The sequence below is a fragment of the Urocitellus parryii genome, chromosome 12 (assembly GCF_045843805.1).
Source record: "Urocitellus parryii isolate mUroPar1 chromosome 12, mUroPar1.hap1, whole genome shotgun sequence".
Classification (NCBI taxonomy): Eukaryota; Metazoa; Chordata; class Mammalia; order Rodentia; family Sciuridae; genus Urocitellus; species Urocitellus parryii.
This window is the reverse complement of record NC_135542.1, coordinates 20572835-20588541: the sequence shown is the minus strand read 5'-3', so window position 1 is coordinate 20588541 and position 15707 is coordinate 20572835. Positions and strand designations below refer to the sequence as shown.

Here is a 15707-nt window from a genome sequence, read left to right as displayed (position 1 = left end):
GAAATAATCTACAAGTTAAAAAATAGTCCACTGAAACAGGAAAAAACTTAGGCTGTTAAAGACAATGCATAGATGTACATGCGCTAACACAAAAATGTCTGGGTCATGCTATTAAAAGATGCCAAGATGCTACCATGGTCCCTACACAGCAATGTCATGTAAATTCTGGGATCACAGAAACCTAAGAGTGGGGGATGGTGAAGCTGGAAAGGAGTTTTGACTTGTGAAGATATTTACATGCTCCTCAGAATTACATAAGGCTAACTGACCAGAAGCCAGATGATCCAAGTATGTCAAACAAACACCAAGACAACAAGTTTTCTAAAAATTGTAGGCTTTTTTTTAATTCAGTTAAGAGGTAGACAGATGAACATGGAAGGCTGTCCCATTTAACTTACCCAAAGTACATATTCCACTTCATTCATGCATCCCACACCACCAGAAATCTTAATAACCAAGATTGCCAGAAGGCTTTTCTTCCTACTTCTAAGCAATAATGGTCAAAGAAGTCACTACTAAATGTTCACTGTGTCCAAAGAACCCTCTAAGAAGTTCCCACACACACGGGGAGAACCTGCCACAGCGACAGGAGGCAGAGTGCCAATGACTACTTCTAGGAGGAGACTACAGGGGAAGCTTCAGCTAACTGGTTTGCTGTTAGATCCCTGTGCGTGTTAGGGCAAAAGCTGGTGAAGCCAACGAAGCAGAGGATGCTCTGCAGGATGGCTCTGCATGGTTCTCTCTCACTCTCTCTCTTACACACACACACACACACACACACACACACACACACACACACACACACATTATCTTCAGAAGACAACATTAAAACATAATGGAATTGAAGCCTGATACAAAAAGTAGAGAAATATGTACAGGAATTCACAGCCCAAAAGGAAAGGGGACCTCAGAAGAAACCAGTGGAAACCTGGCTATATTACATAGCTAATTTTGAGACAAGTCATATTTAGCACAAAAGCAATTATAGCATAATTAACACTTCCCTCCCATAGCTCCCAAACTTTAAAAAGACTCTCGTCAGTCTTCGGTAACACTGGAATCATTTTTGAAGGATGACATAATAGAAGAGTGCCATGATAGCAGCACTGATGACGCCAGAAATCGGGACCGTAACAAACCAGGCCATAAAAATGTTGCGAAAGAGCCGCCAGTCAACAGCCTTCTTGGACCGGAGCCAACCAACAGAGACAACAGAGCCCACCTAGGAGAGAGACAGGGGAAGGAAACTGGTTAACATGCCCAACATATTTTGGCAAAGATACCCAGACAATTGGACAAGACCAACTCCATAAAAGCTAGATCCAAATGCATTAAGATTACTACTCGGGGCTGGGGATGTGGCTCAAGCGGTAGCGCGCTCCCCTGGCATGCGTGCGGCCCGGGTTCGATCCTCAGCACCACATACCAACAAAGATGTTGTGTCCGCCAAAAACTGAAAAATAAATATTTTTAAAAAATCTCTCTCTCTCTCTCTCCTCTCTCTTTAAAAAAAAAAAAAAAAAAAAGATTACTACTCATGAGAAGATGAAGACAGTATGAGAATCCAATCAATGAATCAGTGTTAACTACCCTAAAACATGGTCTGAAAACAACACTTCCTCTTCTCTCCTGAACTACAAGAATCTAATGAACTCACACTGCTTTTAGATTTTCTAAAGACCTTCTAGAGGGTGAAACACTATAAGCAAACTCGAAAATTCACAAGCATTGTCCCACAACATTTTAAGGACAGGAACCATCACAACAGTGTTTTTTATGTATTGTTCTGATAATGCGTTTCAAGATTGAATAACCCAGGGCTGGGGATGTGGCTCAAGCGGTAGCGCGCTCGCCTAGCGTGCGTGCGGCCCAGGTTCGATCCTCAGCACCACATACAAAAAACGAAGATGTTGTGTCCACCGAGAACTAAGAAAAATAAATAAATGTTAAAATTCTCTCTCTCTCTGTCCCTCTCTCTCTCTCACTCTTTAACAAAAAAAAAAAAAAAAAAAAAGGTTGAATAACCCACCAGGAACGGGGCTCACACCTGTAATTCCAGCAACTTTGCAGGTTGAAGGAGGAGGATTGCAAGTTCAAGGTCAGCTAAGGCAGTTTAGTGAGAGCCTGTCTCAAAATGGGCTGCCCCCATACACCCCACTAGAGAAGGATGACTTGGCAGGTTCCACATAGCACCAGCCTCCATTCCTCTGGAGAAGCCCTGTTCTTCCTTTTCCCGCAGTTACAGTCACTCAAAGACTTTCAGACTCACCAAGCTTCTCCACACTGCAGCTCTGAAGGCCCTGATGTGTGCTTTCTGTAAGAAAACTGCCCAAAAGCCCAGCAAGGATCACAGGCTTCTTATAACCAGGGCATCAGCCTCCACGCAAAGCAGCAAAAGCCCCCCCAGCCCGAGCTATCCGGCAGGCCATTCTACTAAAACATCCAAATTACTGTGAACGGCTTCCCCACAGAGAAGGAACATACGGTGCTCAGAGATACCAAAAAAAAAAACAAAACTATAGACTGCCATGATGGAGGATTAAGTAACAAAGAGGTCAGGAGCCAGAGGTCACAGCTAGCACCACAGAAGAGAAATTTTCCATTATTTGAGGAAAATACATATTTAACTGCTTAAAAAAGTAAGAATAGGCAAGAAATTATAAAACGTAAGCTTATATTCTTATAGTTATCTGTTCTAATTTGTGAACTCTTCAAGACTCCAACTGCACAAAACTTACTAAATCAAAATATCAGAAGTGAAATAAAACACCCTACACACTAATAGAAACACCTGGAAGACTACTGAATTCACTACACACTTACTTTGCAATGTGTTGTGCTGATGGGAAGGCCAATATTTGAAGCGATCACCACAGTGAGGGCAGACGCCAGCTCAATACTGAAGCCACTGCAAACACAAAAAGACTGTCACAAATTCAGCTAACACTTCAAGATAGCAATGTGCTTTGTTCTACTGAGTGATAATCCTCCCCGGCCCCCCAACATCATTTTAGCCAATATCCATCATCCACTTTAAATTGGGTCATGGGACTCCCACTTTCCCAATCCTGTAATGACTGAGAGTTTAAGTTCTTTGGGAATTTGTGTGTGGGCGTCGGGGATGGAACCCAGGGCCTTACACATGCTTGGCAAACACCCTGCCACTGAGCCACATCCCCACCCCACCCCTAAATTCCATTATTAAAGTTTTTAATTTTGTTTTGAAGAATTTGGTAAATATCAGTCTTAGCTCCCAAGTAAAAACAAATAAATAAAATCCAGGTATACACAGCCATCCACCATTAGCATAACACATCTTCCTCTGAAATTTTGTTAGATCATTGAAGGTGAGTAAATAAATATTCAACCAACAGTAAGTAAATCTAAAAGGTTCACACCAACGATGAGAATACCATCAAAAAAAATCACACAAACTTGGTTAGTCTCATGTTAGCAACATATAGTATTACATGTCTTTTCTTTTTCTAATTGGACACAATACCTTAATTTGTTTTTATGTGGTACTGAGGATCGAACCCAGGGCCTTGCACATGCCAGGTGAATGCTTTACCGCTGATCCCCAGCCCCAGCCCCAGTACTACATGTCTTAAGAAATAAATACTAGCCTCTCTTAAGACCTGCTTTTTCTGCTTACCTAGAGGGTGTGATTGGTGTCAGATCCTTCCCCATGGTCTGGATAACTCTCCTTCCCCAAACCCACAGTCCAGTGCAGATGCCAACACCACCATAAAGTAGAAGCCATATTGGTACCGCCTCTTCCGAAGAAACATCCCCAGTGACATAAATCAGATACAGAGCAACCAAAGGACCAATGGCATTGCTGGAAGAAAAAAGGGGCACAGATGACTCTTAAGGCAGAACTAGATCTGACTTACTAGGTTGACTAAGGTCATTCATCAAGCCCATTTAGCAAATCAACCTTTTTTCCAAAGAAAACCAATGGAACACCAACATATACACAGAAGAAAATGAAATCTGTGATGGGGGAGGTGCCGTGCGGCTGGTGGCCTCCTCCCTCCCACAGGTAGCTCTTGGGTTCCAATGAACTTTATAACCACAGAACTAAGGCTCACACACCCAGAATTCCATTCAACAGGGGAGGGATTTTAAATTTTTCATCTTACATCCCATAATTTACTAAAAATCTACATCCTATCTGGATAAAGGTCTCTCTGTGAAACACATCTGTATTTATCACATACAAAACAATTAAAAACATTCTCTCTGAAGAGCAAAACTCCCTTGTTTTATTAAGTCAATGATTGCCGCTGCCTCATCTTGCACGTGGCAGAAGTACTACCCCAAGGTCGTAAAAAGGACAAGACAGGTTTTTTTTTCTTTTTCTGATGCTGAGGATTGAACCCAGGGCCTTGTGCATGTGAGGCAAAGCTCTCTACCAGCTGAGCTACATCCCCAGCCCTAAGACAGTTTTAAAATAGAGGTGGTAAGACTCAAAGTGGACTGACCTGACGTCATTGCCACCATGGGCAAACGACCCGAAGCAAGCTGTGAGGATCTGTAGGAACTGGAAGAGGATAGAGACTTCAGGCTTGTCCTGGTCAGACCATTCTTCCAGAGAGCCACTACTTCCTTTTCTGTCGCCCAGACCCATCTCAGCCTTGACACTCAAGTCCATCTCAGATGCCGAGTGGAGGTCAGACACAGCATTGCAGTAACTGGTATAACTGTCCATTCGAATACGCTTCTTGGTGTCTGCATTAGGCCACGTCAGCTTCTCCATTTCTTCACCCTTCTGTTCACCTTCTTTGGCACGGAATGAATCCAGGGGCATGCCACAAATTGCCATGGTGTAGGAAGTGTAGCTGTTATTGCGCCTCAAGGGCTTGTCTCCGGAATCTCCCATGCAGTCTCCTACCTTGGCCAGATGCAATTTATGGAGCAGCTCTTTATACAAGCCAGAATCTTTATGCACAGTATGATACTGGTAGTGGCCACTGGAGTTTATCTGGTTGCTGACGGCATGACTAAACTGAACGAGGTTCCCATTAGGCAGCTGCACTGTTCCTAGCCAAGACCAAAAAAGGTAACATTCATTACCAAAAGCACCAGGTCTAGACCAGCAAGCCTGCTCACCTGTGCAGATAACTGCAGAACTCTGGAAGGTGGACTCACCATTCATGGTGCCGTCAATGCTGGTCTCCTCCTTCAGGTCCATGCTGGGGAGCCTCTCCCGCTCTGGAGCCTCCTCCAGATCCCCAAGTTTGAAGGACACTGTTCTCTCCTCCACCACGGTCCGGAGGGGCACAGTGGCAGGCCCCACCTCAGACACGGGATTCCTATTTTCGACATCACTGAGAGACAGCTTTGTTTCTTCATGGTCTTCTTTCAAGCTATTCTTTTTTTCCATTAAGGGGCTTTCAGAAGGACTAGACTTTATTTCTCCTAGGAGAAAAAACGGGTCAGGGTTAGCCTGGTCATACTACCTTCTTCCAAACCCCCATTCTTCCATCCCCCAAAACTTATCTCACAATAAAAACATGCATAAAGTTTTGTTAAAACACAGGTTAACTGTCCTGCCTGCTTTACTGTCTGCCAGGAACTCAACTTTCACTTGGGACGGAGCTAGCCATGCAGCACTCCCTCTAGCAGGAGTCCCAAATTTTTGCTGTAAAGGACCAGGTATTAAATATTTTAGGTTTTACATTAGGTTTCACTCCACACTCATGGTCTTTAATTTTACAACCTTTCACAAATGTAAAAACACTTCTTCACTCCTTCAGTGGAAGGTAGCTCAAGCTTGAGCTGAAGATCAGATGAAAAGTTTGACTGCCCCCCAATTCATGTTCTTTTTTGTGTGTGTACCAGGGATTGAACTCAGGGGCACTCAACCACTGAGTCACATCCCCAGCCCTTTTTTGTATTTTATTTAGAGACAGGTCTCACTGAGTTGCTTAGCACCTTGCTTTTGGTGAAGCTGGCTTTGAACTTGTGATCCTCCTGCCTCAGCCTCCCAAGGTGCTGGGATTACAGGCGTGTACCATGGTGCCCAGCCTAATTCATGTTCTTTATAAAAAAAAAAAAAAAATTCCCCAAATTTCAGTTTGAGTTCAAGCAAAGTGACACAGCTCAATGCAGGAAACTAAAGATGACACCTTTCACAGATACCTGCATAAAACAGAGATGTGCCTATGATTCTAAATCCCACAGCCAGACAGGAACACTTCCTGTCCAACACTTGGCTCAGGCATCTCAGTCAAACCAGACTAGTGGTAAAGCAAGATCTGTCTCATCTTCTCCCAGACTGAGGAAAAATGAGGTCAGGGAGTCCTGAAAGCCTCGCTGCCTGCCGCACAGCCGAGAAGCAGAGCCTCTCAGAGGCTCCGGAGTTCGACTGCAGTGACACAGCAATCTTCCCAGTCACCGCAGTCTGTGCACCCCTTGCTGCAAAGGACAGCACTCACATCAGGAATGCAGCATTTGTAAAGATGGAAGGGCAGAATATAATTTTTAAAAGATCACAGGAAGATTTAAAAAAGACTAATACTAATCAAAATTTACTCAGTATTTAATTAGCAGCAATAGTGTGTTATAATGGCCACTAAAATGATTCCTGCATGGGACACCTGGAAATGTTTACTATAGAATTTTCCATTTAAAATCTCTTACTTTGCCAATACTATCCAAAGAGTAGGTTATAACAAGTGGTTTAAAAAAAAAAAAAAACAAACACAATATTACTAGTTAAACTTTTCTGTTACAATTATTACTTACGTTCAATTTTTCTCTTCATCCTGGGACATACAAAGAACCAGACGATAAGGGCACAGAAAACTGCACATCCCACCGAGATGAGGATGGTACCCCACAGAGGAAGTTTGTCAAAGCCCAGCACTAGGAGATAAAATGGTGCATCTTGAAAACCCCAGGGCAACAGCCCCTGCAATAACGTGCAAACCCTCCTGTGGGACAGAGGCTTCCCCAAGCCAGCCCGTCACCCTGGACAGCTGTAGCTAGCTTTAATTCCAGAGCTTATTATGCCTTGACTACGTGAATCTGGGAGAAAACTCCAATGACCATCTTAACACCACACCAGTTTTGGCCCAAACACCAGCAGACTCAGCTTTTCAACTACTGCCTTTTTCTTCTTTATCTTGGCTTTCCTCTGACGACCTGTGACTAGCTATGAAACAGAAGCATTCTACTCCCCACACCTCATTCCTGAAGTCCACCTGCCACACGGTTCATCTGCACACACAGATTACACAGTTTAGAAAAAAAGGGCCTGGCACCCACACATAATCATGCTGAAATAACTCTGGGAAAGTCACCACGTCTACTGTACAGGCCTTGAGAAAAGCCTGATCAACTCTCTGAAAACATTATCAAGCTAAAGTAAGAAAAATAGGGACATCTATCTACAACAATCAGTTCAAGAATATTTTAAATAACTTTTTTCACAAAGGAAAAGTCTAGTAACAATTTCACTAACGAGCCGAACCTGAGAGAGAATTGCCACCAATACTTTGCATGTGGCTCAAGGATCAGTAACCCGAGTCCTCACGTGCTTTTCACTTGCATACCAACAGGCTCCAAGCAACTAGCCTCTACTAGAGAGGGAAGGGTGGCCCAGTAACAGCACTGCTCAAATCCAAGACATGCTATGAGAACCTGCATGCAGCTCAGACAACAGCTTAGTGACTGCTTGGTTTGTGTCACTTTGCTCATTAGGTATTAAATTACTTTTAAAATGGAAATTCTATCGTCCCCCCCAACAATTAGCCTTTTAAAAATCAAATATAAATTGAAGTCCCTTCACAACTAAAGTTCTATGGTGGCAGTAAGACTGCATGCATTTTAATCCTGCTTTCAGTTTTCCTGCACTTCAGCACACAAACTAAAACATACATGAGCCTCATGGGAGATTTTTTGGTTTTACATGAAGAACTCCATGCGCAACGGAATGGAAATTCAGCATGCAACCCTTTCTTCACCCGCACTATTTAGTAAGGAGTCTTGTATTCTCCAAGATCAATAGTCTCATAAAGTTATCTATTTCTTTACTGATATTCCAAGAATAAAGGCAAGGTTAAAAATACTGTTCGTTCCATGTTTTGGTCAGTGACTTATTACTTCAGTGAGACTTTAAAAAGCAAGTCACAACCCATTAGTCTTAGTAAGACACAATAAGCAATTAAAAAATTTTTAAAGGATATCAAGGTAACAATAAATGGCTTCACACTGTTTTAGCTGTCTGTCTCTCTCTACAACTACATATACATGCAGGTGCCCCCGGCGGCAACAGTGTTTTTCTTCCAGTGGGTCAGTCAAATATTAAAAGCCACAACTTACAGAGTCATGAATCCTGCAGCCAAGTAAGCCTAGATGCCAAAGCTACTCTCCTGTCTGACAAGGTCTAAGTTACCAGCTTCTTGGAGTTGCTAATTAAACAGGAGCACCATAAGTTAACTCATGCCTTGCCTCAGTCCCATATAAAAGCACCCGTTTCGACCTTTACGCTCTCACATATTACTTTTCCTCTGAGCTGCTGGGATTCTTCTTCCAAGTGTACTTAGACCAGGTGTTAAGCATCCCAACTCTTCTCATTCAAGCAGATTCAGGGGAGTAAATTTAGCACTTAGAAACAAAAGTGGCTCCACTTGGGAGAGAAAAGCGATATCCAGCAGGCCAGTCCTAAATGACTGATTATTGAAGAACAGATATAACTAGTGACTCTTCAGTGGTTGAGGTATCAATTCCAGCATTTTTAACATAGATAAGAAAAAGGGAGGGAGAAGGTCATATATTATTGGTGGATCCTGTGAAGACTAAAGAGGAAAGGTCTGTAGTGATTTAGAATCTGAGCAGGTCTCTTTTGGTTGAAAAACTATCTAGGTTAACTCAGCATACACTAGCCTGCAGCCTTCTGAAATGGGCGCAGGCCAGCCACCTTCTAGGAGATTTCAGCCCTGTAAAGCAAAAAGGGGTAAATTGGGCATTTAATGCAAGTTTTGTAAATAACTTTAAATTCACATTTAAGTATTTTGATATGTACTTACACGGTGCCCCAGTATACATGATGGAAAAGAGGTTTATTCCAACTGTGCAGGCATAAAAAACTGGCAAAGCTCGCAAACCATTGGGAACTGGGTCTGCCTATAAAACATTAAGATCAGTATCTTACAAGTTGTACAAGTTAACCCATTTCCACAGAATCGTTAACAGGGCAGCTTCCACTGTAATTCCCAAGGCCAGCTGGGCTTTCCTGCCCTTGCTCCTGGAAGTCTCTATAAGATAAAGTCAATTCCATCTTCTGCTCTAAAATGGCCATTTTTCTGCTATTTTTAATAACAAATCTACCTCCACTAGTGACTGCTAACATCCTGAATCATCAGTTCCAACACTTATGTTTCTAAAGCCTTGAAGTCCACACGTAAACCCAAGCCGTGCCTGAAGACGCACTCCACCTAAGAGCTGAAAGAGAGAGCTACGAGATGTTAGAATACTGCCCCCCCCCCAACTTTACCTTCAATACTAAAAACTAAAACAGGGGGCTGGGCTGGGGCTCAGTGGTGGAGCACTTGCCTAGCATGTGAGACACTGGGTTCGATTCTCAACACCACTTATAAAAAAAAGGTCCATCGACAACTAATAATAATAAAATATTTTAAAAATTAAAAAATAAAAACTAAAACAGGTAGAATACCTGCAATAACCACCTTATCTAAATATCTGATACAGCATAATTAACATTTCCAAAGTGGAAAGATAAATATCAACTGTGCACTACTCATCCTAGTTGAGTCTACAACTATTCTGGGCTGGCATGGTGGCACCCCCCTGGAATCCCAGTGACTCAGGAGGCTGAGGCAGGAGGATCGCAAGTTTGAAGCCAGCCTCAGCAACTCGGCATGTTCCTTTCTCAAAATAAAAAATAAAAATGATTGGGAATATAGCTCAGTGGTAAAGCACAGCTGAGTTCAATCCCAAAAACCTGTTCTGAGCACTGAAATACCGGAGGAAGTAAGACCAAAAGCCTGTCCTTAAAGAGGAAACATTCATAGTCTAGTACAGAATACTGCACCACACTAGCAAACGCAGTGTAGAATAAATAAAAGATAAAATAAGAGGACAAGACAGGAGGAGGAGCACATTTCATTTGAAGGGGGCAGGGAGTGAGCCTCAGCTGAGTTTCAGGGTATGAAAGGAGCAAGCGACCCAGCTGGGGAGTGGGGAGGACAGAGGTATGGGCAAGTGGAAAGGCCCCGAAGCAAGGTGAACAATTTACCAGGGTGTCCACTTTTCGTCAAAGGCTAACTTCGAAGAAAAGAAAAAAATAAGCCCAAGGCCCAACTCTGAATATTAAAACACAATAAGGTTCCAAAGACTTCACTGGGGGTTTCTCTCAAAAAGATTTTCAAGTTCTATTTAGTAATAGGGCATCTGCAAATCAAACTGCAACTGACTCGTCAGAGTTACGAAGTCGCCTATACATTCAGGTTCAGCTTCTTCACAATTACGTATTCCCTGAGGTAAAGAAACAGTAATCACGTAGCTGGAGACAGGGTAGAGAAAGAGTAATCCTACTCATAGTACATTATGAAACATGAGTTCATGGTTTAAAAACAAAATTGACAATTTTAGGAAAAAGGTAAAAGAAAAGTCTCTTCTTTTTACTCTCTCTCCAACCTCCTCCCAGTCACTTCCAAGAGGGAAGCAGGGAGAGTGATTTTATGAAACAATACTTACACCATGAGCTACTCAGCACACATTCAAAACTTTACTTGGAAGTGATGTGACTATCTTATAAGTTAGTTATCATTTAGTTAGCAAATGGATCTTCACATTTCCTCTCCCCAGAACAGTTTATGTTTTACATATTAAAGGGAACATATCCTAGAGAAACTAAATATGATTCCAAACAAGTAGAAGAATGCTAAAAGCTTGATTTTCTTTGGCTAGAACTTAAATACAACAGGAAAACTTCATCACTACTGTTTTTGTTGAGTGTCACATTTCTTCACAGAAGAACCCCCACCTCCACTCTGCCTTTTCCTACTCAAAGGCCAACACCTTTGAAAAAAAAAAAAAAAGTCAGAAAATTTTCAGTATTTTTTAAAATAAAAAAAATATTTTAACCTCAACTTTAAAGATCAAATTTTAAGAGTGTGAATGTATCTTAACAGTCAAATATGGAGACTGTAGAGCTGGACACCTCAAAGCTTACTAGTCTAAGGATGTTTTCTTGAAATTTAAAATCAACAACAACCACAAATGTTCATACTCATCCACTCATTACTGACTCGCATGCAAGAGTGCAAGCAGGTGAGTGTGTGTGTGCAAAGATGCTCAGGGTGAGCACTGAATGGAAACCTCATTCCAATCGTCCTTGCCCATGCCCATCCCCACACCAATATATATGTGGCTATAAAATTAATACATCTAACTTAAGCTCTCAGTAGAAGTACCTGGCTTGCATTCCTCAAATGAGATATCAAAATCCCTCGCTGCTCCTCAGAGCAGCTCCACCTCCCCTTCAGGAAGGGCCTATTTATTTTGTGGAGGTCAGACACACAATTTGTCTCCAGAATCAGAATGATCTACTTCCCAATAATCAAAAGGGCCAGTATAAACCTTTGTAAAGCAAGAATTCTTAACAAAGGATGCTGTTCATTTTTCTGGTTTTTCTGGTATGCAGTGGGATAGGGGATTCTAGAAAGAACACAATACTCTGGATCCTGATTTCTGGTGAGTTTCAAATGTAAGCACATCACCATGTACCACAGATGTGGGCAGTGGGAGTATAGGTACCAATCATACCATCATACCGGCTTCCTGACTGAAACTGCGGAACTTAAGAGCCAGTACCAATGAACTTTCTACTGTCACTTTATATCAAACTACAAATGTTCCAAGTATTAAACTAGTGTGTTCTGCCAAATCTCAGGCTATGGATAAGGGTAACTGGAGAATCACTTTCCCAGTTAATAGAATTTCTATAAGACAAACCCAAATTCTTCCCCAGAGAAGTTCAGAAATACAGAAGACAAGTAGAGGTCTGAATTCATTCTTACCCTTGGGATTAAGCCGTCTATCTCTCTTCACTCAGATTTCTACAGTTTAGGGGCATTTTTTTAAGTGAATAACAATGGGCTGTTAAGAACATTCACCTTAGAAAAAGGGCAACTTTGTTTCCTGAGAAAAATGCATTTATTCTTACTGTAACTCAGTCCAATGTCAATGTAATCCCTTGTTGTCTATTTTGGAGGCAGCATCGGACTTCTTGATAGAAGAAATGCTACTAGGTACCTCAAAAGGGATTTTCAAATACACAGGAAATTAAATGGTTGCCCAATCTGCCACCATCCCCCGACCCCCACAAAAACTCATCTTTATTGGTTCTTTTTTAACTATAGTGAGAATCACAAGAGGTTGAAGCCTCATTTAGAAATTTTATAAACTGGTTCCAATAGTCAGCACTGTGGAGACCCATTTAGCTGTAGCCACGGGATGTTGTGACTTGTTGAACCCCAAGCTTACAATTTCAATTGTCCTGAAAACAATGGTGTTTTCAATGAAGTAATAACCTACATACAGCTGGCAAAGCCACCTTGAATGTTTCCTTACTTTTTTTTCCCTTCCAAGCCTGTTCCTAACATGCCCCATGATACTCGACTTTTTCCTTCCTGAATGTCTTCTTAAGTATTAAAAACGCTTCTTTCATGCAACTCCTCAACACACAAGAGAAGCATAGAACAAAGAACTTTTCAAGGCCACATAACTACATACCAATCACATCTTCAAGAATGTCACCCAGTGTGAAAAACAGACTGAGTGTGACCCCTGGAAGGTCACAACAGGGAGGAGAAAAATTACCTTGCGGAGGATGAATGCACGCACAAGAAAGAACAAGATTCCAGACATGATACCAGAAAGCAGTGGAGAGATGAACCAAGACATCACTGGAAAAAAAAGAGGAAGGATAAATGTAAACTAGTGAAACTCAGTAAATACTTTAAATGTTAAATATGCTCCATTTCAAAACTCAAAATCTGCCTATTTTACACCATTTACAGATATATGCAAAGCCAAGGTAACACAGGACCAGAACAAAAATTAAGCCATTCAGGATTAAACATACCAATTTTTATCAGTTCAGACCACTTGACACCCTTTTGCCCCTTTGCCACGAGGGAGAAACCAATGGTTGCACCAACAATACAATGGGTCCCAGAAATGGGGAGCTTCAAAAATGAAGCCACTAGTTGCCACACAGCAGAACCTGAAACAGAACCAAATTTTAGTAAGTAAATGGAAAATACATGACACACACACATACATGTATAATATACAAATAGTAATATGCATATGTATACACATATCATTATGTAAGCAATATTATGAACGAAATAATCTGAAAGGTTCAGCACAAAAAAATGGAACCACCCATGATACAAATTCGCTCACCCACCACAATACATAAAAAGAACTCACCAAACATCGCGCTGACTGAGCCAGCCATGAGCAGAATATGCTCTTGGCTCGAGTTGTACATGTTCACGTCAATCAGGCCCTTGCGGATGGTCTCGCTCACCTTCGCCCCCAGTAAGACCGAGCCCACAGTTTCGAAGATGCTGGCGAGGATGCAGGCTTGCTTCAGGGTCACCACGCCTGAGCCCACAGCTGTGCCAAACGAATTTGCCACATCATTGGCTCCCACGGAGAAGGCCAAGACGAAGGCGATGATGAAGCCCAGGATGAGCATCCACAGGAACTGCTGCTGCGCCAGGGGGCCAGACGCGGTGCTGGCTATCAGCGTTGCCACGGTAGATGCCATGCTCTCGAGTAGTGGTTGGATTGATAAGAGAATTACTGAGCGGCGTTCAGGGTGTGTAAACAGAATATGAGGTATCAAAATCGCTATAATAAATAGTCTATAATATATAACATTAAATACTGTAAACTAGGGCGCAGGTGAGCCGGAGTCACTGCTATACGCTGCGGGAGGGCGTCTGTTGTCTGGGGTGTCTTTGGCTCTGCAGGGCTACAAGCGCGGCGCAGAATCCCATGGCGGATTAGAGCAAGGACGCAAGTTTATCCTGGGGGAGAACACAACAATAGCGGCGCGCCCTGGGGGCCGAGCGGCGAGCCGGTCGGGCTCCGCCCGCGGCCCCCGGCCCGCTATCCCCGTCGCCAGCCCCAGCGGGACCCGAGGCGGCGGGGCACGTGGCTCGGGTCCCCCACGCCGTCCCGCGCGCGCGCTCGAAGCCGGAACAGGGCCGTTCCCGCGCGCGCCACCCGGGACCGCCAAAAAGGCCCGCGGGCGGGCTGGCGGGCGGACGGGCGGGCGCGGTTGGGAGGCGGCAGCCGCGAGCCAGGAGCCGCCCGCCGCCTCCCACGCCGCGGCGCCCGCGCCCGCCCCGGGAGAAGAAAGAGCCTAGGCGAGGCGGCGCCGCCACTCACCAGGGGAACCCGGGTTCGCGCAGGAGAGGAGACCAGACGGCGGCGGCAACGGGGCGCGGGCACACTTGAGGCTGGCGAGGGCCCGGGGCGACGGCGCGGCGGGCGCGCGACCCACACGGGGAGCGGCTGCGGGTGCCTCAGCAGCCGAGAGAAGAAAACACGCAGCGCGCGCCGGCAGCCATCACTCTGGCGGAGCACGCCGCCGCCCCTACTTATAGCCGGCGCGCGACCCGCGTGACCTGCCGCGCCTCGCGCCGCCCAAGCCCCGCCCCCGGCGTGACGCGGTGCCTGCTGGCCCGGCGCGCTCGGCAGGGCGAGCCCTACGGCGGCGCTCATTGGCCCAGGCCTCGCCGCGGCCACGCCCCTGGCGGGGAGCGCGTCCACGTGGGACAAGTCGGCCCCTCCCGGTGTCCCGCAGTGTCCGGTCCCTCGCCGGAACCGTGCCAACCCTCTCCTGGCCCTCGGAAGTCGTCTTGCGGGCCACGGAGGCTACGGCCAACCTTATTTCTAGTGTCTCCCACGCGGCCCCGGTTTGCGGCGCCCGCCGCACTTTGAGCGCAGTTAGGACTACCGCGCCTGGGTGTCACGCCTGGCCGCGGCCCCTCCGGGCGGCCAGGTAACTAGGAGGGGAGTTGTGCCCTAGGGCCCCGGATCCCGTCCTGACTCGCACTCGCACCTGCGATTTGTCCTTGGCCAGACAGGCTGTCTCTCGCCCAGCTGTGGGGCCGGGCCACTCACGTGGTCGCTTTGCTCCGCAGTCACACACTTGGGTGAAAACTGCAAGGCTAAGGAGTCACGGGTGCCGGCCTGTGGCCCCAGCTGTGGCGCAGAACCTCAGGATGGCTGTGGGTCGTTAATTTCCCCGCGGCAGCTCTGCGTGTTCTGCCAGGTCGGCGGCGCGGTGCGAGAACACTGCCTGGGATTCAGATTCTGACACTTGCTGCAGTGTGTCACCTTGAGCAGATCCCACTCTCTCGCAGACGCGTTATCAAGAATGTGGAGTGTTAACAGGCACTACCTTCCCTGTGGCCGGAATTGGATGAGGTAGCGAGTGACTGGAACGCAGTAGGCCTTCAGGAAATGCCAATTTCCATTTGGCTCTTTCCGTGAATATGCCTGCTTTAGGATGTAGTAGGGGGTTGGTCTCTTTGCATCCTGGAAGCTTTCCTGTCCTTCTGGGATTTAAGATTGCTTCCTGGTCCCCTGTGTGGTACTGGGTGTGACTTTGACACTAATAAAATTTGTTGTGCACATTTGGGGGTGTT

The 15707-nt window shown here is 45.0% G+C and overlaps 1 protein-coding gene across 3 annotated transcripts; it reads right to left on the bottom strand.

Annotated features, from left to right (window-relative positions):
* Positions 1–341: 341 nt before the first annotated feature.
* Slc20a1 (solute carrier family 20 member 1) lies at positions 342–14626 on the bottom strand. 3 transcript variants are annotated; one of them, XM_026379963.2, is made up of 11 exons: positions 14443–14626; positions 13474–14078; positions 13121–13261; positions 12856–12941; positions 9039–9135; positions 6754–6873; positions 5155–5424; positions 4488–5046; positions 3656–3841; positions 2824–2908; positions 342–1222 (listed from the first exon to the last, which is right to left on the bottom strand). In XM_026379963.2, the coding sequence occupies exons 2-11, from the start codon at positions 13814–13816 to the stop codon at positions 1061–1063; spliced, it is 2049 nt and encodes a 682-aa protein (XP_026235748.1). In that variant the 5' UTR covers positions 13817–14078; positions 14443–14626; the 3' UTR covers positions 342–1060. The 3 variants fall into 3 exon arrangements, with proteins under 3 accessions (XP_026235748.1, XP_026235749.1, XP_077648047.1); XM_026379964.2 differs by lacking the exons at positions 9039–9135; positions 12856–12941; positions 13121–13261; positions 13474–14078; positions 14443–14626 and adding an exon at positions 8506–8874; XM_077791921.1 differs by lacking the exons at positions 342–1222; positions 2824–2908; positions 3656–3841; ... (1 more) ...; positions 5155–5424; positions 6754–6873 and adding an exon at positions 6884–8948.
* Between the last annotated feature and the right edge of the window lie 1081 nt (positions 14627–15707).